This window comes from Trichomycterus rosablanca, chromosome 2 (genome assembly GCF_030014385.1).
Source record: "Trichomycterus rosablanca isolate fTriRos1 chromosome 2, fTriRos1.hap1, whole genome shotgun sequence".
Classification (NCBI taxonomy): Eukaryota; Metazoa; Chordata; class Actinopteri; order Siluriformes; family Trichomycteridae; genus Trichomycterus; species Trichomycterus rosablanca.
In genome coordinates, this window is record NC_085989.1 from 12,624,231 (window position 1) to 12,648,541 (window position 24,311).

At 36.7% G+C, this 24,311-nt stretch overlaps 1 protein-coding gene across 1 annotated transcript; it reads right to left on the reverse strand.

Annotated features, from left to right (window-relative positions):
* Window positions 1-3,333: 3,333 nt before the first annotated feature.
* Window positions 3,334-16,567, reverse strand: LOC134301048 (uncharacterized). The gene is made up of 8 exons (XM_062985589.1): window positions 16,507-16,567; window positions 15,993-16,013; window positions 15,523-15,798; window positions 15,086-15,385; window positions 11,336-11,623; window positions 9,063-9,241; window positions 5,421-5,513; window positions 3,334-3,872 (listed from the first exon to the last, which is right to left on the reverse strand). The coding sequence occupies exons 1-8, from the start codon at window positions 16,565-16,567 to the stop codon at window positions 3,474-3,476; spliced, it is 1,617 nt and encodes a 538-aa protein (XP_062841659.1). The 3' UTR covers window positions 3,334-3,473.
* Between the last annotated feature and the right edge of the window lie 7,744 nt (window positions 16,568-24,311).

The following is a 24,311-nucleotide window of genomic DNA, read 5'->3' on the forward strand; positions in this document are numbered from 1 at the left end:
TGTCTTGATCAGTTTAAAATCTAAAAGTCACAGTCTGCTGTGCTTACAATAGGGGGTTATTTGCTGTACCTGGGGCCAAACCTTTAAAAGTGGACCCGAGACTCTAAAACTCACTCCACTGACATACCCCCTGCTAGCTTCCTTGCTCAGGTTTTTCAGCTTAGTAGTGGCTTTCTGGTTTCTGTGGTTGCCATGTGCACCCTTTAGTTCTTGAGTTTTTCCATAGGTGGCATGTTAGTTCTGTAGTCACTACCATATCTATTACAAGCAACTACTAAAAACCACCCACAGAATATCACTAATAGGAACTTAAATTGAATAACTAAATTACATATTACACATAACATCATAGAATGGACAGCAATAATAAGTAATAAAATCATTTATTGTCAGTGATCTACAATTACTAGTCTTTCATCAGAAAATAAAAAGACAATAAAACTGCTTGTACAGCCAGAACAAGTTGTTATGGCCTTTGTGAAATTGTGCATCCATCACATTCATAATATGAAATTGTTGCAAAAACATATGGTTCTTGCTTTAAGTGGAAGTAAAGCAATGCTAAAATTCCTGCCTAATCAGATGGTCAGACCTCCTTTCAAATATGATTGTGTTAGTTATCTTAGCATATTTCATGTACGTATTTTAATGATATTGCTTCTTTGCCTATTATTTCAACTAAATTTAATTTTAATTTCAACCAATTTACATTGTTTCAGTTGTATTTTAAAGACTAATCCTGTAAAGATAAGTTCATGTTCTAATTTTTAAACGTTACTTGATTTCACTTTTACTTAATTTTACTCTATTATTTTTGCTGCTCAAAATGTTAAGGTGGTTATTTATGGTATGACATTAATTCTCATTCAAAAGTTTTAAAAGTTACAAATGTTTGAGAAACTACAAACAAAAGTGTAGAATAGACAGTAAAAAAGGGTGCACCTATTTCACAGGCAGATTACTATCAAACAATGTGTCCCTCTATATACATTTGCAATGTTTTTTTTCGGTTTTTTTTCGATAAAGACTAAAATGGCATAAACTAAGTGGAAGCAGTGAAATACTTCTTGGCTGCTTTTGGATAAGCCATACCAGGGAGCTACACAGGTCCAAAGAAAATACTAAAAAATCAATGCAGTTATAGATTCTGCCATCAAAAGTTATAGACCATTATAGTTAAAACAATTGTACTAGATATATACTAGAACTGCAGCAGAAGCTAATCATACTGGGTATAATAGATATATAAACTAATACAATAAATAATAATTTGGATGCAACATTTCTTAAATTCTAAAAAGCATTCTTAAGTGCAGCAACACAAGCAGTCAAATACTTGTTTGGACAACAGAAGGTAATAAAAATAGCAAAGAGACATGTCAAAATACTAGAAAAAATTTTACATTAGAATAAAGTTATAGTGCTATTTGTTGTTTCAAACCATCCGCAAGGAGAATACATCAAAAGGTACATGCAATGATTTTATATACATGCAATAGATGTATATACAGTAGTTACAATTGCAGTTGCAGTTATCCTGTTCAAACTGAAAAACCCTCTACCCTGTGTTTTGGCGTGTGTGTGTGTGTGTGTGTGTGTGTGTGTGCGCGTGGTTACACCTTGGCACCAATATTGCTTTCTAAAGCCCTGTTATTACTTACCCACAACGTGGTCTCACACTTGCATATTTACTATTTCCATTTTTTGGCAAATCATTGTAAGTACATCAATGCAGTTCAATGAGTATCATTACAGTTGTGCTTTTCTTTTCATCTAAACTTGTTTTTTTATTTTACTTAAGTCTACAGACATCGAATAAAACATGAGGTAGAAGTTTTCTTCAAATCAGTGTGGTATTGTGTCATATTTTTTATGCAACCCTTTGTCTGAATCCTGGACAGCATAAATAAGAAGTGAAACTAGACAGCATAGGTGCCAAATATGGTCATGAACTAATAGTAACAGAAAAGTGGTTATATTATTGCTCAGTAAAAGAATCCGTCAGGCCCATCGGAAAGAAAAAGTAAGTGAACAACAAGGCCGGAAGACTTGAATTTTGTTTCGTTGAGTTAAAGTGCAATAACATGCCTTTAAGGTGCATCTGGTATGTAAACCTATATTACACCAGATGACAGTACATTATACCTGGCTGGTTGAACAATGGAACAATTAATGTTAAAAAAGCCAGTACTTTATATTAAGAGTGTTCAACTAGATTTAAATGTGAAATAATATTACATAATACACTGTGAAATTCACTCGTGAAAACACATTCAGTCTTTTGCATTCTGTAAACAAAGCTTTTAAATCAAATGCTGTTTGCAATTGACAGGGCATAGAAATAGATCAACAAATTATGTTTCCAATTCTTTTTCATAGAATTAGGCTTTTTAAATGTTGTAAATGTCTACGTTTTACATGTAGCAATTATATCTACATAAAATTTGTGGCTTTTAAGGTTTTTTTTTTTAATATGAGCCAGTAAAAAGTTTTTTTTAATATAATTTAATGTAATATGGTAATGCATCAAAGGCTTTAAAGCAATACTGTAGTGGGTTTTAAAGCTCTATAATATCTATGTCTTAAAAGCAATGTAAAGACAATCTTTTCCTTCAATGTCTGTGTGCTCTGTATTTTGGACTACAGAAAAAAATGATTAATAAAACAAGGCTGAAGAGTAAATCTTTCTTTCAAAAGACATTAAGTTCAGTGTCAATGTATTTAATCACTTATTGATTTATTTTTGTAACCACTTTTTCCTTATCAGGGTTGTAGGGTCTAAAATATTTTTGCTTGATGTGCCACACAAAACATTAACTGAAAAGGGTAACTAATTAAATGTACAAAGAACAAAAATTCTTAGAAAAGATTTTGCTAATTATTTGAATGAATTTTAGACCACTTGGCTCACCTGGTATACCTAACTAGTTACACCCCACCACACAACCCCTTCTACAACCTTGTGATTCTTCCTTCTTTAATAAATAAAATATAAGCAATTGTAAAAATGTTAAAACTGTTAAACCATGTGTTAAAACAATTTCCATTTCCAGTATACGAAAACAGCAGACCAATGAAATCATATCTACATGTGTCAGTTAATATACTTTTATAGAGCCTTGTGCTAAATCAGTGCAGTACCACTTTAAAGGGAAAGTTCCTCTTGCATTTTTATGAAAGTGATCAAAACAAAATAATTTTCCTTTTAAGTTTAAGAGTTTTCCCAGATGACCAAACATGCACTAAACACTCACAGTACAGTTAGACTACTTATACACTAACCTAACCTAACATCTGGCTTATTAAAAAATCTTGCAACCTTTGTTCTTAAAAGTTAGTTAAACAAGTTGCTTTATTGCATGCTTTTGCTCTCTGATACTATAACATACATTTAAAAGAACTAAAATCGTCAAGCTTATGATTGTTAGTAAAAGTTAAAACCACCGTTTAAGACTTTGTCTCTCAAGAGACTCTCAGTTTGCAACAACATCTGCACCCCCACCCTGATCCTTGATGGAACCGCTTGCAGGGCCTGAAGATACCATGTCATCTAAACTTTGGACTTTAGGGTGTATGTCAGGAATGGTGGTGCCCATGAAGTCAGTTTCTTGCGCAGTGTTGTTGAGCTCAGAAGGTTGGCTGGCACTAAGCACAGAATCAGAAGTGAAACTGGCACCCTGGTTACCCTCAGAAATAGTTGGAGGTATGGCAGCAAGACTGTCAATGAGAGGCTTGTGCAAAGCAAATGACTGATCAGTGTCACTGTCTAGTGGGAATGTGGAAGTGTTGAACTCTACCCCAGAGTCATTTTCCAAAAAATTTGTTTCTGAGGGGAAGTTTGGATATTGTCCTGATTTGGATACTTCCAGTCCCTGTACAAACAAAACAGTAAAGTCAGTGTTTAAAAAAAAAACAGATTATATCGTAACACAGGGGTGTCCAAACTATGGCCGGCTGGCCATTGGCAGCCTGTTACCATTTTTGAAATGGTACTTGAGATAATTTAGAAATTAAATTAAAGTTTGGTCTGGTGTCGCTATTACAGAAATTAGTCTAAACCATAATAATATTTTTTTTCACTGATTTCAGAAAGAAATGTGTATGTTTAATTTGTCAAAAAAACAGTTGCTGTTATGACAGAGAGTAATGTCATATTATTATTCACTGGTAAGCAAAATCTTACTTGACACAACACTGTCAAAGATGCATCATTACTCACTTAAATAAAAAGCATGTGTAGTTGATCGTTATCAATTTTTTAAAATTGATTTATGTACAGTCTGTGGCCAGTCATTGCATATTTTTTTCTACATCTGGCCCCCAACAAGAAAAGATTGGACACCCCTGCTGTAACATACAAAATGCAATCCAGGAGTCAGCTGGCATTGCAGAGACTGGCATTTTATTTTACCAAAGATGAGTAATGCAGGCAACAGTAGGTCACCTCTACTGATAAATATAATTAATAAGGAAAACTATGCTATAGAGCAAAAATTTCACTGTTTTTACACTGTAAACCAATAACTAGCAAATTTACAGTTACTTACTCTGCTTTTTACTTTGAATATAGCATTATTATCCAAATAATACTGGAGTTATTTTATAATAAACTTGAATAAAGAATTACTTATGTATTTATAAAAACAAAATGTTATTTTATGAACAATCTGAGAAAAATTACAATGCAGTCAAGCGCCTTAAATATTACTATAAAATTAAGTCACTTTATAAATCAATATTTACTAGTAATGTATTAAGTGTTTTCCAAAATTGATTACAATCCTAATGTAATTCTACTTCTGCTATAAGACAGTAATAAGGCAATTAAAACAAAGCAAATATAGAATTACTGCAAATTTAATTACAGTAAGCTGAAGTATTAAGAAAAAAAATCATAAAAACATACAGAAATGATTTGCAAATCCTTTTTGACCGGTATTTATTTGTAAAGAGTACAAAGACAAGATCCTGACCCATCCTGGTGGCAAATCCAGACATGCAATTATACTTACATTTTTTTCATTTACATTTTTGGCATTTCTCCAAAGCAATTTACAGTACTGTGACAGTATATTGTCTAAGCAGTTGAGGGTTAAGGCCCTTGCTCAAGGGCCCAACAGTGGTAACCTAACAGTTACCACTGTTACACCAAAATCACAAAAAGTTGGTACAGTATGCCACTGACCTTTATTTCATTGCAGACAGTATGCAATGTATGAAACACTGAGTTTTCATACTGTTCCAACTTTTTATGATTTGGGGTTATATAATAGTTATAATATTCTAAACTGACTGGGTAAAACTTACCTATGGTGACAAATGTGGTAGCACTGACACTGATCATACTATGTGTTTAAAAAGGATTAAAAAATATTTATATACAATATTTCCATGGTATTTCTACTACTAATCTTGCTTACCTTGATCTCAACTTCTGTGGTCTCAGTGTTATTTTCATAGGTGGTCTGCAAAGTGGAATCTTCTGTGAACCTTGTATAAGCCTCATGAACCACCTAATACCAAGAAGAAACCCAAACATGAATATACCAAAAAGACAGGGAATCCTGCTTAGGCAAAAGTAATTTAGTAGCTTGGGGGGCATATCCAAACATTTGCAGATGGAAAGCTCAGTGTACCACACCAAAAGCTCCTATATACTTATAAAGTAGCTTAAAATGTGATATATATTGTAACAGTGCAAAAAGGTTTGGCTAAAGGTTATATATTAATATTACTTATATTTTCTTTTGACCCCAGATATTCCAAGCCAGACAGCAGTGTGTCATGCCACTACAAATGTTGAAAGCTATTGTCACAATATATATCTGCACATACACACACACCTTGGCATTTAATAATAGCTTTTCAGAGGAACTAAGAAACAACACAGCAATCACAAAAACAACAAATTGGACAAAACAAAATGCACTTTGGCACACTTTCACAGTGGTTAATGATTACTGTTAAGCATTTTTTTAACATTCCTTAATGATTTTCAATAATGTTTGACTGTGGTTGCTTAATTTATGCATATCTGTGTAACTCTGAAATCATTTAGATACTTTTTCACCCAAAGGTGTGAGTTTTTTAATGTTTTTTTTTATCAACAATTAATTTAAATAATTTAATTTAATTTAGTTTTTTGTGCATCTTATTAACTACATGAAAACAAAAAAAAGCTAAATAATAATACTTATTGTGATTATTGAATTTTGTAATAATAAAATACTGTCACATTTGCTATTTCAAAAACATAATACTATCCATGAGCAGGAATATACAACATCCAAACTTTGAATAAAACAAGACTGCTTCTTATACAGTTAAAGTCAAAAGTTTAAATACTTTTTTTCTCTAAATTTTATTAACTTCCATGTCCCTACCACTGAAAAGCAACCCTACAGCATGGAGCTGCCACTACCATGTTTCACAATAGGGATTATACGTGCCAGGTAATACGTAGTGCCAATGTTTCACCAAACATAGTGCTTGCTCTTCCACCCAAAGAGTTAATTTATGTCTCATCAGACCAAAGATTCTTTTTCCTCATGTTGCCCTAAGTACATTTACATTTACATTTTCAGCATTTAGCAGACGCTTTTATCCAAAGCGACTTACACAGTGAGCGGAACACAATGAGCAATTGAGGGTTAAGGGTCTTGCTCAGGGACCCAACAGTGGCAACTTGGTGGTGGCGGGGCTTGAACCGGCAACCTTCTGTTTACTAGTCCAGTACCTTAACCACTGAGCTATCACTGGCCCTAGTACTTTACATGTACTAAGTACTTTACATGCTGTCATGTAACTTTTACATAAAAGTCTCTTCCATCTGGCCATTCAGCCATAAAGACCTGGTTAGTGGAGTGCTGGAGAGATGGATGTCAGATCCTCCCATCTCTACACAGAACTTTTAGAGTTCATTTACAGTGACTGTTGGGCTCCTTCTAACCCCTTTGACCAATGCTCCCTGCCTGGAACCCCAATTTGGCTAGACTTTCAACAGCTAACCACAATTTGGAAAACAGTTGTAAATAAGGGGTTTAAGTTTGTAACTTTGATTAAATTTTTAAAAAACTTTTTAAACACATTTACTCTTCGTCATGGGTGACTAAATGTAGATAAATGGGTAAAAATTGCAATTAAAGCTATTCAAATTTAATTACACAATAAAGTGTGTACAAAGTCAAAAGTTCTAAATACTTTCTGAATCTACAATTTTTTACCTTAAAACTTTTCTTTCCTTTTCTTCAGGTTTTCTAAGTAAATGCCAAGTTAAAATGTGCATATAGCAATTAAAGATTTTCATATTATTGAAATTTGTGGTTCCCTCATTTTTTACTAATTTCATATAGTGCTTTTATAAATAGGGCTAGTTTAACTGCACACAATGCCAAACAAAAACAGAACATTGGTCTCTTGCCAAGGTCAGGAAAAAAATCACAAACTGTTACCTCATACTGAGATGAAATTTGTCATGATGGTTAGATGTAATCTAAGAACCACCAAAAAGCATGTGTTGGAAACTGTTAAAACATTCCAACAGTGTCCACAGTTAAGCGAGCTTTAAAATGGCTTTATGTTAGGCTAAAGGCTGCCATGCAAAACAGACGCTTCAGCTCCTGCTTGTTCCTCATACATAAAATTAGCAAAAAAGTTTTAAGGTGCCATTTTGAAGCAGAGACATTTTACTCGGGTGGCTGTCTTCTTAGATAACATCTGACTTACAATTTTGTCTCAGCATATGTTAACAGTTTCTACATGATATTGGGCACTGTCACACATACTTGTTCATGTTTTTAAACACAAACTTATTTAAGAACTCTAATTCAATAAAGTTTTTTTTCCATTCTGCACATTCTCCATTTGTTCAGTCACAGAAATCCTGAAATGATGACAAACTTGAAATGATTACAAGTATTTGTAAACCTTTGACCTTAACTGTATGTAGATATCTATGAAATAATTTAGCACAAAAACTAATTTTTTATGTATAACTACTAAATTTAGTTATATTAGATTAATTAAATAAACAATGTAATGTGTGAGTATCTGCTACAAAGACTACTAATCATTACCACAGGTTTCAACATACACATTCACACCAACATAAACAACCACTTACACACACAAACACACAAATATATACACATGGGTCCACACTTACCTCTTTACCATTTAGAAAAAAAATCTATGTGCATGGGTTTTACTGATAGTAAAAAAAACTACAAACATAACTGAGCCTGTATACCCACTAAAACTAATGGGCCAACTGCAGGAATCAGTGTGATACCATAGCAGTTACTTGTGTCAACAGACCTGGATGGATAACAGATGGAGGAATGAGGGATGGATGCCACAAATCGTTGATGGTGGCACAAAGCCTTTGTCGAGCTCCTGTTGGACCATCCTACTGCACTAGTACAAACACTGATACAGAGCCATCAACTTAGCACTAAAATACAAAATAAACACCAGAACGCGAAGCTCGCTCACCGAGAAGGTATTCCATCTGAGGCTCCTTTAAAAGGGAAAAATGCAATGCACATCAGTGATTTGGCTAACCTTTACTATATAACAGCACTTCATAAGCTTATTGCAAATAATTTAGCAGCAATGCTTCGCTTATAAACTGCATCAGACATAAATATGCATTTATCGATTTATTTTTTAATTTGGTAAAGTGATTGACAGGATTGGACTGCTAGGATGAATGAAAAGGAATAAGAAGAAATAAGATAACGTAACTTACAAACAGACAGACACTTACACAGTAAAGCAAGTGAAATTCACATTATCAGAGTCATTTAAAGCTTTTTGGGAGTTGAAATTGAATAATCAGATTTGGATACTTAATAAAATATCTGATACATTCAGTTCATCAGGGATTTATATAAAGCATATTACAAAGGACAGAGAACCAATGCATAAACAAACACACATTTAAAGCCCTGTCAACGATGAGATGAGGTTTTACTATATATTGTAAATATTATATAAATTTATATGCTACAATTTGCTTGAATACTTGATGTGACTTATTTATCTATTGTTTTGTTCTTTACCTGTCTGAAAGTCTTTCCATCGCCCTTGCCAGCCTGCTGAGCAATAAAAGCAATCTTTCGTGATTTCTCAGCCCGACGGCGAATCTTGACCTGACATGATATCAGACACACCAAAAGCAGGAAAGCCAGTAAACCCACCAAAGACAGGATCACCACATAGAGCTGAGGAAGCTTGTAGGCTGATAGAAAGAGAAACAAAAGAAAGCAAATAAAGCAAGATTAAACGAATGATTTACCATTTTTTATTTTGTTATTTAATATTTATTAATAATAATGCTTAATTATTTAGTTGAAGTGTTGAGGTGTTTTAGCCACGTTCACACCTAACACGTATATACAGTATAATTGATTGTTATATGAATCTTATGCCTCCAACTGTGCCAACAGTTTGGGGAAAGCCTGTTCCTGTTTCCTGCTTTAAGTTTGGTAAGGAGGAACTGCGCTGGGATGCACAGTGCCCTGACCTTAATTCCCCTGTTACTGTTCGGATAAATAATGAAGTTGAGCCCATGCCAGGCTTTCTTGACCAACAGTCTACATCAGTAAGTAAACACACTAAAGTATGTAAAATGCCTTCAGTGAATATTAAATGCCCCCAGTATTTCAAGTTTTCAAGCTAAACAAATGCCCTCATTGAGGTTCGTCAGGTGTGTGCTCTCTAGGACTGACCTGAAAGCAGCTGGAAACTTCCTCTGCTTATAAATAATCACACAGGTTGTGCATCTAAAGTCTGCATATTAGCACATCTAAAGTCTGGTACAATGCAATTAGGTATAATAAAACAAAATAAGAGCTTTTAATAATTCAGCTTGTCTTGTTTGAAAAAGTGTTCTGCATATGATGCCAAACACCATAGGCACACCGCCCAAAGCGGAATTAGATACTCAGCTGTAGGGCTTTGGAGTATGACAACCTTACTGACAGTGTAAACAATGACTCAGCATTACACTGGTCTCTGGGCTTCCCTAAAATAGCCCCGGAATCAGGTGTGGTGCATTAGCAACCATTAGCGCTACAGGCCCTTGGAATTGTATTTCATTTGGGACTAGCAATGAGCAGATCTATGCTTTAGTTTTTGAAGTGAGGCAGACAAATGTAATTGACCTATTGCACTGCTCACAGCACAGCATTTAGCAGTGGAACTCTTAGATGAGGTCTGGGTCCAGGATGGTACCCAAGATTGTTCTTCTGGTTCATATCCCAATCAACTAGCTACTGACCAATGGCAAGATGGGATAGGGAAGGAATTCAGAGGGCACAAAGAATGGGTACGAGGGTCCTTGTTGCAGGCACAAACCTGACATGCACCAACATAATCCATACGTCTTTGTCCACCAAAGGCCACCAAAACCCTCTGGGCAAACACTCTTGTGTTCTGTTGGTCCCTGGGTGGACTGAATTCATCACATAGTGGTCAGAATAAAAAGTTTGCCGGGGAGCCAATGACAGGGTTAAACCGACCAAAGAACAAGGCCCATTTGGACTGGCGGAAGTTGAGATGTGTACCCTGCTATACCTAGGCCAGAGTTATATGATTTGTTCAGACCAGGAATTGGTGATTTGCTCCTGCTAGCCAATTTCTGTATTCCTCCAAGACCAAGTTTAGCTGCTAATAGCTTCATGTTTCCAACATCATAGTTTTTCTCAGACAGAGTAATATCAATAAGTGATGTAAACACAGGGGTATTGTCCATTATCAGGCCCTATGCATTGGGACAGTATTGCTTTGTGCCTTACATCAGAAGCATTCACCTTTCATCAAAGGCCTTCTAGGGTTCTGGCGTCCATCTAAAGCTACCTGCAAATTTTTTGTTCAGGGGTGTGGCACGGGTAATGGTTATGGCTGGATCTATCTGCAAGAGGCCCCCAGACTTTTTTTTAAAAGCAAGGCAAACGCACACTGGCCAATGACCCTACTGAATGACACAGCACTGCACTGGTCTCTGTGCTTTTATAAATAGCCCTGGAATAAGGTGCAGAGCATTAGCTTCTGGGCTTTGTAGTCCATTTGCGGCTACAATGGGCCAAAATATGTGTCCTGCCATGACATGAAGCACACAAAGTTAATAAACCCATTACCGTTTACTATCACTGTAGTTAACAAGCACATGATTTTTTTTTATTTTAGATCATGGGTAAAAGAAAAATAACTTGACAATGAGAATAGTAAAGACAAAACAAAGACAAACCAAATAATTTGGGGTTGCATAAAAGCCTAAAAATAGATTAAAACCCTTTATGACTAAATCTTATTCATCAATGTCTATACTTACGTTCCACATTTACGTAGACATCAGCTATGCGGAATCCTGTCAAGTCAGTCAATTTAAAAACACCAGCGTCACTAACTTTGACCTTTTTCAGATAGAACACAGAGCCCTCAGTAAATGCTCTGCCCTCTAGAATTTGGTCCAAAGGCTCCACCAGCTGCCCTTGATCAAGAATAACTTGGTGCTTGTGGTCAGAGTCTGGAATGTAGATCATATGGACCTTGGAGTGGTTTATGTAGAGGTTGATCTTTAAAGTGCCATCATACTTCAAGTACATAAAGTTCTGATGCTCTAGGATGAGGAAAAAACAAATGGAAAAAACAATTAAGCCTACACAAAACACAGCATTGCACATTAAATATTTACCTGTTCATTCAACTTCCTTCTATCTTACTTCTAGTCAAGCTCTTTGCCAATCCCTTAGAATTAACAACATTGCAACCTATTATGATAGCATAATAGGTTTCAACATCGAAGTTATAGTAACAGATAATAGCGTTGAATCCTAATAATTTACTAAAATTGAACAATGGATTCATTAAGCATTCATATTTAATTTTAAATGAATTTAACTGTCAATATTATATATCAATCTACACCTAATTTCCCATGATGAAAAAGTGAATTTCTTTTTAGAGTTTTAATTAAAATTTCATTAAAAATCAACTGAAATCTCTTATTCACAAAAGTACTCAGACCCATTGCTGTGGCACTCAAAATCAGATGTGTCCTGTTTGCTTTAATTATGCTTAAAATGTGTCTAGAACTTACAGTGTATCACAAAAGTGAGTACACCCCTCACATTTCTGCAAATATTTTATTATATCTTTTCATGGGACAACACTATAGAAATAAAACTTGGATATAAGTTAGAGTAGTCAGTGTACAACTTGTATAGCAGTGTAGATTTACTGTCTTCTGAAAATAACTCAACACAGCCATTAATGTCTAAATGGCTGGCAACATAAGTGAGTACACCCCACAGTGAACATGTCCAAATTGTGCCCAAAGTGTCAATATTTTGTATGACCACCATTATTATCCAGCACTGCCTTAACCCTCCTGGGCATGGAATTCACCAGAGCTGCACAGGTTGCTACTGGAATCCTCTTCCACTCCTCCATGATGACATCACGGAGCTGGTGGATGTTAGACACCTTGAACTCCTCCACCTTCCACTTGAGGATGCGCCACAGGTGCTCAATTGGGTTTAGTCCATCACCTTTACCTTCAGCTTCCTCAGCAAGGCAGTTGTCATCTTGGAGGTTTTCGAAGGGAGGGGATCATGCTCTGTTTCAGAATGTCACAGTACATGTTGGAATTCATGTTTCCCTCAATGAACTGCAGCTCCCCAGTGCCAGCAACACTCATGCAGCCCAAGACCATGATGCTACCACCACCATGCTTGACTGTAGGCAAGATACAGTTGTCTTGGTACTTCTCACCAGGGCGCCGCCACACATGCTGGACACCATCTGAGCCAAACAAGTTTATCTTGGTCTCGTCAGACCACAGGGCATTCCAGTAATCCATGTTCTTGGACTGCTTGTCTTCAGCAAACTGTTTGCTGGCTTTCTTGTGAGTCATCTTCCTTCTGGGATGACGACCATGCAGACCGAGTTGATGCAGTGTGCGGTGTATGGTCTGAGCACTGACAGGCTGACCTCCCACGTCTTCAACCTCTGCAGCAATGCTGGCAGCACTCATGTGTCTATTTTTTAAAGCCAACCTCTGGATATGACGCCGAACACGTGGACTCAACTTCTTTGGTCGACCCTGGCGAAGCCTGTTCCGAGTGGAACCTGTCCTGGAAAACCGCTGTATGACCTTGGCCACCATGCTGTAGCTCAGTTTCAGGGTGTTAGCAATCTTCTTATAGCCCAGGCCATCTTTGTGGAGAGCAACAATTCTATTTCTCACATCCTCAGAGAGTTCTTTGCCATGAGGTGCCATGTTGAATATCCAGTGGCCAGTATGAGAGAATTGTACCCAAAACACCAAATTTAACAGCCCTGCTCCCCATTTACACCTGGGACCTTGACACATGACACCAGGGAGGGACAACGACACATTTGGGCACAATTTGGACATGTTCACTGTGGGGTGTACTCACTTATGTTGCCAGCTATTTAGACATTAATGGCTGTGTGTTGAGTTATTTTCAGAAGACAGTAAATCTACACTGCTATACAAGCTGTACACTGACTACTCTAAGTTATATCCAAGTTTCATGTCTATAGTGTTGTCCCATGAAAAGATATAATGAAATATTTGCAGAAATGTGAGGGGTGTACTCACTTTTGTGATACACTGTAAGTGGAGTCCACCTGTTATAACATGAACTGAGCGGACATGGGACATTAATCAGACAACCCAACAGTCACTCTTAAAAAGCTTTAAAAGTCCTGGGTAAAACACAAGAACCCGTTGGACAACCATCTTTGCAGCACTCAATAAACTAGGCCTTTATGACAGAGTGGAAGCCACTGCTAAGTGAAAGACATATGACAATCTGCTTGAAGTTTGGCAGGCAAAAGATAATAAAAAAATCTGGTCTAATAATAAGAAATTTTTAAACGTTGGGCAGAAAAATCTGAATCTGAATCCTACGACACACTCAAAACGTTGGAACAGGGGCAAAAAAATCAAGATACACTGTTTTAAAACACTCCACAAAAAGCAGGTGAATTGGTAACGTGAGGGTATCATGATTGGGTTTAAAAGAAGGTTCCACTAAAGGCTAAGTCATTGCAAGCAAAGATGGATAATGACTCAATGACTTGTGCCAAACATTGTGAGAGAATTGTCAATCAGTTAATTTACATCAATTATATGCAGAAATAATGTTCTCTGGACCAGAACTCATGTTAGATGGACCAAAAGACAGTGGAAACAAGTTTTGGTCAGATGAGTCCACAATTCAGCTTATTTTCAGGAAAAATAAATGCCTGCCAGCAGTCCAGATTTGAAATGTTGCATCATGAAAATGAGAATCAGACAACCATGAAATGTTTAGTAGCTGAAGTCTTGTATCAGGAATGCATAGAAATTCCACTTGCAAAACTTGTCTTGTACATTGTCTACTAATCTTCATGAGTTGGACAACTACCAGACATTTTCTTGTAAAAAAGAAGTGCCACTATTTTGTCCATGCCCCGAGGCAGCATTCTTGCCTAAAATATAATGCTTTCTTTACCATGCTTTACTGCTGACATGTACTTTCAATGTTTGTGTGCAGTTTCTTTTTCTTCTAAACATGTGTTACATTTTGTAAATCTGCCACAAAATGTAACTGTTGTTTAACTGTAACACAAAACATTGTCCCAGAATCATTGTAAAACACTTAGGTGGTATTTTTCATACTTAAGGCATGCAACAATAGCACAAAATAAGATTTGTTCAAATGCATTTTTCCATTAAAGCAAAGTATGTTCACTTTTTTCTAAAGATTCTGCAGTTTCTGTATTTTGTGATTAAACTTTTAATTCGGATTAATACAACTGTTTAAATGTTGTTTTTTAACTACTTCCAGTCTGAGTCTCAGTGCATAAGCTACATAAAGACTTTTTTTTAAAGTACACTGTTTGTTTGTTATTGGTTCTAACACAATATTTTATCTACTATGAATTGAATGATAAGAAGACAAGTTTAATGACTTATTTAAAATACCAATTTTTATTACTTGCAACTGAATATTATCTTTAACCTTCAGTATTGTGCTGAGTGCTACTAACCCCACCTTCTTTTACTCACCTTTTACATTTAAGCATGTCCTCTTACGAACTTTTCCATCACTGTCCAATACAGTGTAGCTACCTTCATCAGCCCCAGTGACCGAATGAAGGGTGACCCGCTTCTCATTTGCATTTAGACGGTTCATATACTCTTCTACAGGGATGGTGCTCTGGTTCAGTAGAATATGAGCAGGTGGTTCTGCTGTTTGGTTGGCATGAGGCGCACTGGGTCTGAACTCCAGAATGTATGGACCAGTAATATCATTCAAAGGAATGTGATATGTTTCACCATACTTTACAGTTGTCTCTGTGGCACAGTCTGTTGGAGTCAATAAGTATGTACAAAACTATCACAAATGTAAGTTTTAACTTTTAATTATAAATCTTAATTGGTAGTATGAATAATCTAGATGATTTATTAGCAGTAATCACATACAGTCCTTTACTTACACTTACCTCTTACTATTAGAATGATGTGTTTAACATTAGATGGAGCCGCTGTGTCCCTTACTATGTATGTCCCCTCATCTTCTTCACCAACATCTTCAAGAACCAAGTTACTTATTTGAACAATAAGTTTGACTCTAGAGTTCAGTGGATGCTGGTTCTGGAACAAAAGGACCTCCGAGAGTGGTTCCACCCTTGGTTTAAACACTACCTCTGTAGTTTGCAGCGCTGGTACAGGAATATGAATGTCCTCCCCAAAAAAGGCTGTACGATATTCAGCTTTTGCTACATAGTAAAAAAAAAAGTCCAGTAGTTAAAGATAGAATTATAAAGATGCAGCACAAAGTAATGACATCTGGCATATCTGACTGGCTTCATCAGCATTGCTATTAGGTGTTTCATTTAAAAAAAATGTAATTATTTTATATAAAATGCGTTTTAACTGAAACAGGTTGAGAAAAAGTTTTAAATACTTTTACCTTTGATGCTTGCAGGCCAAACTGTAAAGAAAAGAAAAAAACAATTCTAAATAGTCTAAATAGTTGGTTATTGAATGGTTAGTGCTGGGAAATCCCATTAAATTCATAGCAGCAATTTGTAAAGGCAGTGCCATTATTTGGATATGAATTTGAGAGTAGTAGATTTTTTCTACCCCACAAAATTGGAGCTACAGTGAAACCCTTAGGGCAGGGTTATCAGACGTCAGTCCTGAAAAACCACAGTACAGCAGCATTTTACATATTAACACACCTGATTTTACATGAACTGACTTTAGTTTGGAAGTATTTTTATACTAACAAAATCTTTAAGCAGTGCTACTTTAATAACTCAAGATTAGACAGAAAAAAACCCTGTTACACTTAAGGTAATGAGACTCTGTATGAAATAGCTACTCTACTGGTCTTTGAACACCCCAGTTTCCCAGTTTTACTGGTATTTTGAGTTGTTTATGTAACAGCTACAAGCCCCATCAGTTCCAGCACACCATGTTACCTGAACATCCCGACATCATCTGATGTTCCCCCACTTGACTATCATTCCCTATTGTCCCCATTGTCCGAATGTCTGATCGTCTTTTTAGTAATGAGCCACACATTTTTAATAGGAGACAAATCACAAATGCAGCCAAGCCAGTCAGGTACATGCACACTGGCTACAGTCATATGTAGTGTTTGCAGAATGAGGCCTGGCATTGTCTTACTTAAATAACAATGGGCTTCCTGGAAAATATGTTGCCTTGATGGCAGCCTATGTAACTCTGAAATTCCAAGATATGCCTCCACATCAATGGGACATTCACACAAATGAAAGCCACCCATGCCATGGACACTGAGGCACCCCATAGCATGAAATATGTTGGATTTTTTAGCTTTCACTGACAACAGTCTGGATGGTCCTTTTAGTTTTTGGTACAGAGAACTTTACATCAGTTATTCCCCAAAACAATCTGAAATGTAGTCTCATCTGACAGCAGCACAATGCCACTGTGTTTTAGTCCATCTATCATCAGTGACCACTTTATCCAGATCAGAGTTGTACTTAAATTAGAGTGTAAAAAATTCAAAACCAGTAAAAAATTCAAAGCAATGCACGAATGTGTCCTGGACAGTACAGCAATCTGATACAGGGTATCACACACTCCAATCACTCACTTATTCACACCCAAGGGCAATTTACAAAAGTTAACTCATTTCTGGGCATGTTAGTGAGAGGAATAAACTTAGGAGGAAACCCAGAGTACACAGGAAGAGCATTGGCTTCATACAGACACTACCTGCTGTGCTTACCTGTTTAATCCAGAGTTTTTCAAACTCTGAGTCAAAAAAATGGGTTGCAAAGAAAAATAATAATAATTACATTTTGTACGCAAATGTCCCCTTGTGGAGCCTTTATGTTACATCTTGTAAACCACAGAGAGAGAGTAAGATGCATTGCTTGTGTTGCCTGGGTCACGTAAAAAATCATGGACAACTTTGAAAAACCTTGGTCTAATCCATTATTTATAAAATAAATTTCCAATTATGCAATTTTATACATTAAGAACTTTACTTTATTTGGATCAGGGTCGCACTGGGTATACCACAACCCAGAAAGACTGAACGCGAGGCAGAGAACATCTTCACCAAAAATTGTTTGGTTATACTTTTTACAATTACTAACACTTTTAACCAAAATGTTATTTAATTCCACAATTACAGTTCCAGCCCAGATGCTTAAGTCAAAGCTGTTATGAAGACATAGCCAAAGTGAAGTGCTGGTGGTCTGAAGTTAGAATAATAAGTGTCTCATCAACAACTGGGACAGTATGGGCTCAAGAATACTTTAACTAACCAATGTCAACATATAATAAATTATATATCATTGCACTGTGCACAGCAAATGGCATTAATCAACAATGTCCAGTACCACTGCCAACCTCTCTTTTTTATTCATTTAATAATATAATTTTTTATTTTTAGTAAGCGTGTATTCTTTTTGATTAGACAGTACATAAGTTGATTATTATTTTGAGATCTTCAAGGTTTAAAAAAATATGCACAAAAATGAGCAGGTTAATAAATTAACCATATTTATATGGGCACAGAAAAGTTACCACATGTCAATCAATCGCCAGCTTTCAGTCAAGTGACTATGCCATAAGGCTATATCCCCTAAACATGACCAAGTAAATAATCTACCTTCCTACCATTTGTTTTTACTAAATGCTTCATAGAAGATAGGAAAAGAGTACCCATTATGCAGACTTAGGGAGAACATCACTCAGCTAAACTGAAAGTGCACAGAAGCAATGACTGAACCCAGAAACTAGAGAAATGTGCTGCTATGCAATACACAAGCCAGATTTAACAATTAATTTTTGCATTTTTCCCTTGTCCTCCCAATCTAATTATGTCCAATTCCTTAATAGTGTCCTAATACGCCACTGCAGACCCCCACCCTAACCAAGGGCAGCTGCATGCCTCACTTGCCTTAAACATGATCAGCAGTCATTATTCCACCAATGGAAGGGACTGGTCAAAATGATATGAACCAGGAGATATAGAATAATCTCACTTTCCCCCCCAAAAAAAAACACATTAATGGCCCCCAGGCTATTGTAATTTTAAGATGCTCTGTGGACTAATACAACAGAAGTACATCAGTTCCTTGTAAAGAACATGTGTCTTGTCACATCTGGTATGAGTTCAAGTTCATTTACATTACATTTACATTTTCAGCATTTAGCAGACACTTTCATCCAAAGCGACTTACAGTTGAAACAGTATCTAAGCAACAGTATCTAAGCAATTGAGGGTTAAGGGTCTTGCTCAAGGGCCCAACAGTTGCAACCTGGCATTGGTGGGGCTTGAACCAGCAACCTTCTGATTACTAGTCCAGTACCTTAACCACTAGGCTACAACAGTTCGATGTTAAACATGTTTAATTCTGTATCTGCAATTCACCTAACTTTTATGTCTTTGTACTGGGGGAGGAAACCACAGATGCTTACAAAATACTTTTTTGGGAAAAAAAACTGGGCAAAGTTACTGCCACTCTCCTTCTTGCTTATAATGACTCATTGTGAATGGTGTGGATGGTGGAGAGGAGGAAGGGTGGAGGGATGCTAGAAACAGTCACCAGCCATTGTTTTTTGTTAATTCAGACAAGTCGAAAAAGCAATACCGGTGGTGGGGGGATAAGACAGGGCTGTCCTCTCTCTTCCCTCCTCTTTTTATTAGTGATTGAACGCCTAGCCGAAATGATAAGGTTAAACACAAAAATCTCGCTCTATGACCCGAAAGGTCTGATTTTAAAGATTTACATAATGTTATCTATCGATTGTTGTTTGTTCTTTGTGATCCTTAAAAGTATACGGGAAAGAAACATGAAGGAAGTTACTGACCAAGACACCTGACATTCTATTTTTCAAACCTGTATCCTAGGTGCATTTCAATTAACATACACAAACTTAAGGCAGCTTTATTAATTTATTTTGGACATGTCAAAACTTTCCAGAAATGAGTACTTCTAGCTATACAAGAAATTCTTAACATCCAGTTAACAAACTGCCCTAATATACTGTATCTCTGCACTGTAGCCAGATTGAAGTCACAATTAACTACAATGCAAGACAGATTTTCATTTTGATTACTTTTATCGGCAAAAATGTATGTCCATTCTCTAAATTTATGGCTCTCTCAAATTGCATCCAAAAGTTAACATCTGAACTTCCCCAAAAGGCAGAAAAATTCTTGCAAGTTTGTTCTCCTTTTTGGAATTATTTCCAAATTCCTTTTGTTTATATGTTTTTGTTATATGATTACTCATATTTTGGTCTATTTGTATAACTCCTTTGCATCGCTCTATTTGGAAATAATTGTATCTGAAGATGTGTCTGTGATTGTTACCTGTCAAGTGCTTTAATAAAAGTAACATTTAAAAGAGGGTCATTTAAATTTGTTTCCAAAAACATGTTTAATTTGAACTGAAAGCAAAGCTACAGATCTCTACACACACAAGTGGTATAATGAGTTTAGACTGCTGATCTCACCGCTGAGCTCACCCTCATACACCCTAAGTGCATATTGCACTGTCTGTGTAAATACCCGACCAGTTAATAGCACAGCTGAAATTCAAACTTGGATGTCAGCAGTAGTGGGCTAGTACTAGTGGGTTTCGAGCACTCACCTTACCCACCTTAGATAAAATTGTATCTTGCAGCCATCTTGTAGTGACAGTGTCTGCTTTAAAATTAAAATCAAATGTTGCAAGAGTGACATTATTCCTAATGGCATCTGTTCCCTTTGGCCATTAAAGTTTTGTATGGTAATCTTTGTATTTGTCAGTTTATTAAAGTTTGTATGTGTAATTTCTAACCAGTTGCATAAATAATTTAAATGTCAAGACTATTATGAAATACATATTAATGTGTATTTCAACATACACATTTTAACAGTACATGCTATGACTTTTCAGGGCAGCACTATTGCCTCACAGCGAGAAGGTCCTGGGTTCGATCCCCAGGTTCTTTCTGTGTGGCGTTTGCATGTTCCCCCTGTGTCTGTGTGGGTTTCCTCTGGGAGCTCTGATTTCCTCCCACAGCCCACAGACATGTAATTTAGGTGAACTTTAGACACAAAATTGCCTGTGACGGTGTTTGATGTTGAACTTAAACTGATGAATGACATGTAACCTTACTACCTTTCCTGTCATGAATGTCCTGTCATGAAGTGTAAAACATGATGTTAAAATCCCAAAAAATCAACAGGTTAAAAAAAGTTACCTGAGCACATGAGATTGAGGACCACTGCAACAAATAATGTTGTTTCCATTTTGTAGTATGTTCTGCGGAAACATACACAAAGAATTATACTTCCACCACCTTTCTTACAATGATACAATAAAATATTAAGTGTAACTATAAGTCATGCTTAATGTTGTGCAGCTCCTAAAATTGGTTAAACATACAGATACATTCTTGAGGCTACATAAACAAAAAACTTTAAAGTGTTTTAGGCTTACATAACATTCAATTAGACAGTTACAAAAGACAATAAGACAATCTATATGTGTTAGTTTTAATCTTGTTTGTGTTTTAGTGATGCTGGAGCAAGCAGCTGGTATCAACAAACTGAAAAGCTGTGCCATTAAAGGTGCTTCCAGATCCCTGTCACCCCTCCAGCCTCAAACCATTTGAACTTTTGTATGGTTGGAAACCTTGAGGTGCTGGGTGTGTTAAAAGAAAGTTAGGAAGATGGCCCTACCCCAACCAGAAATTGTGTGCAATATATCCTGGACCTGTGAGGAAAGCTATACACATTGGGACGCTTTATATTAGCAGATTTTTTTTCCAAACCCAGGAATGGCACAGCTCAAAATTGAAAAGATCATAAGGTCACAAGATAAGTAAGAGACATAGATTATTAAATACTATAGAGGAACACACATCAGATTTACCAGATGAACCTCCTGAAAAATGGACAACGGTGGTCCATGTGGCTCTAGCAGTGGTCATGGCACAGATGATGAGCGGAACCGCAGTGTCCAAAGTCACATAATCTCACTTCCATCCCCCGTGAATATCATTACTCTTTATCACAAAAAAGGTGGCAGAATCCCAAAAGGAATTTTTGGAAGTGTTTTCCCCACTTGTCCCACACCTCCCCAGCCTGCATCATGTGGCAGGTGTGGTCTTGTTTATGGCAAAAACTGTACCAGTAAGAGTAATTGGGGAGTAGCTACACCTAGTGGTTCTATTTACCAAAACTATTTAACCTGTGCCTTTTCCCCTGTTATTTGTAACCTTCTATTTACACTTCTCTATGATCCTGGGACTCTATCTTGTGGCAATAAATGCCCCTTTTTTATAAGGTATACTGAACATTTTCATCTAGGTCAAAAGGGCATGTGACATATGCATTCAGATTAAATACTGTAGTTAACGTTGAACCTATTTTGGGAACACTGGAGGCAGAATGGGAGTTTTCAGGAGTCTAATGCATCAAGCATTACACTCACATTGCAAACTAGATCAGCCAGTCTACCTCCAGCAAGGCCTTATAAAGGGGAGAAAATAAAACACAATTAAGCCCCCTGAAGTGTGAACCAAATCCAGGCACTGGAGACTGTATTAACTTCTGCAGCACCAACTTTATCTCTTAATAGTAAGCTTTCTTCATACCTATCACTTACATACCCCCACCATACAAAACAGGTGGTGGCAAATATTGGTTGTAAAGTGCAACATTTCAAACAAGTATCTGTTTAGATAAGAAAAAAGGTAAGACCTGACTCCATATAACCGCTTGGGAAATTTAAGGTTTGGTTATTATTAAGACATACAGGTTTTTCTAGGCCATTTAGCAAATATACTATAAAGTGTATATCTTCATTATTGAGCTTTGAATTGTCACTACTGCTGCTTTTTGTAATGTTATTTGACCATGCTGACATAAGCTGCTATGACTTTTGAGACTTGTGACTAAAAACCAATTTTGTTTACATTGGATGTAGTAGGTCTCTACACTCCTCTTAATATGCCAGATTTTGTGATGTAAAAATTAGACCAAAATAAATAATTACAGATTTATTTCCATCTTCAATGTGACATATAATCGGTGCAATTAAATTGTGGATGTGTTGCCAATTAATTAATGACATTTAAACTCATGTTAACGAGTTAAAGCGAAATTAGTACACACCTGCCATCAAGTAGGGGACATTCAAAAAACAGCTTTAGCACTGGCTGTGCCATTGTTTCCTATGGACTATACCACTTAGCTTGCCGCTGTGCTTCCCTTAGCAGCGCCATGTGAGTAATTAAGTAAAAATAGTGAAGTATAGTAATGTTTAAAAAAATATAAAAAGCCTTTCTGTCTCGGCCTTCAGGGAGCGAAAACGCTTCCCAGAACACAAGAGAGGAAAGAGTCCATTATTAGGATGGCTGGTGTCCTTTACTATCTTCCTGGCCCTTGACCAGCACTGTTTTCTACATTGGGACTGCAGGTCAGGAAGCTCTGTCCGGATGATGCGCATAGCTGAATGCACCACCCTCTGGAGAGCCAGTCTGTCCCGCTTGGTGCTGTTTCCAAACCAAGCTGTGATGTTTCCTGTGATGATGCTTTCATTGGTGCAGATGTAGAAATTACGCAGCACCTTGGAAGGCAATTTAAAGTCCCTTAAGTGTCTACAGTGGTATAGACGCTGACAGGGTGGTGGTGTGGTACGACCATGACAGGTCCTTCAAGATACTTGGCCCACCACAACTGCGTCGTCAGCAAACTTAATAGTGGTAGAGCTGTAAGTAGCCACTTAGTCATAAGTTTACAGTGAGTACAGCAGGTGAGACATGTTTGCCTACACATACTACTCGTGGTCTGTCAGTCAGAAAGTTGGAGATCCACTAACACAAGGATGGATCATGTCCTATGTTCTCCAGTTTGGTGGTTAGTTTAGAGGGGATAAAAGTATTAAACACTGAGCTGTAATCAACAAACAGCATTTTAACATAATTACCCCCTTAGTGTCCCTTGGCATAGTCCATAGAGCGAGTGTGGTGATATGCATGCAAAATATAGAGGGTCCATGGAATCCCGAAGTGATAAGGTGATACATTTTAGAACTTGCTGGGGCACTCAATCTGTTTTTCAAAGTTTAATCTTACTAAACTTTGGCCCAATCTGCCACTGATCTTTTCAAAGCACCTCCAATGAGACAAACTGTTTTATACAATGTGGGCTGTGGAGCAGGGTGGCAGGAAAAGTATCCAAGCCCAGCTACATTTTGAAAAACCTACATTAAGCCATCAGTGAATGAACAATTCCAATTCAGTCAATTTTGGCACAAAACCATCAGCTGAGAATAAGAACAGAAATGTCAACCTTTTTGCATGACAATGAACCTCTACATCATCAAAAATATGGCTTCACCAAAGGAAAACTATAGTTTAAGAATGGCCCAGCCAGAGACCAGACCTGGACCCACCTGAAATTCTAACCAGAGCTACTAAAATGTGTCTGTCTTGTGATGGACTGGCGACCTGTTTTCTGATTAATCAATTAATCGGACCCACCAAGACCATGACCAGAATAAAGCAGTGGTAAAACAGGACAATGAATGAACGAACAAGATTATAGTATATTATATAATTTTAAAATTATTCATCTTGGTCTCATTTTTACATCACAAAAACCTGGCATTATATTATTATATCCGCTATTATATCCGCATCTCTGTCACTAACCGTTGACTATTGGTTTTCTTTTTGATGTTTTTGTACACGTTTGACAGAAGCTGCAATGAGTTTTGAGACTATTCTC

Bases quoted from the DNA above. Each gene is read 5' to 3' on its own strand.
- LOC134301048 (XM_062985589.1), bottom strand. From the start codon at position 16,567: ATGGGGACAATAGGGAATGATAGTCAAGTGGGGGAACATCAGATGATG. The intron at 15,799-15,992 runs GTAAAAGTATTT...TTTACTATGTAG, and splicing joins TTGGCCTGCAAGCATCAAAG to CAAAAGCTGAATATCGTACA. The intron at 15,386-15,522 runs GTAAGTGTAAGT...TGACTCCAACAG, and splicing joins CATCATTCTAATAGTAAGAG to ACTGTGCCACAGAGACAACT.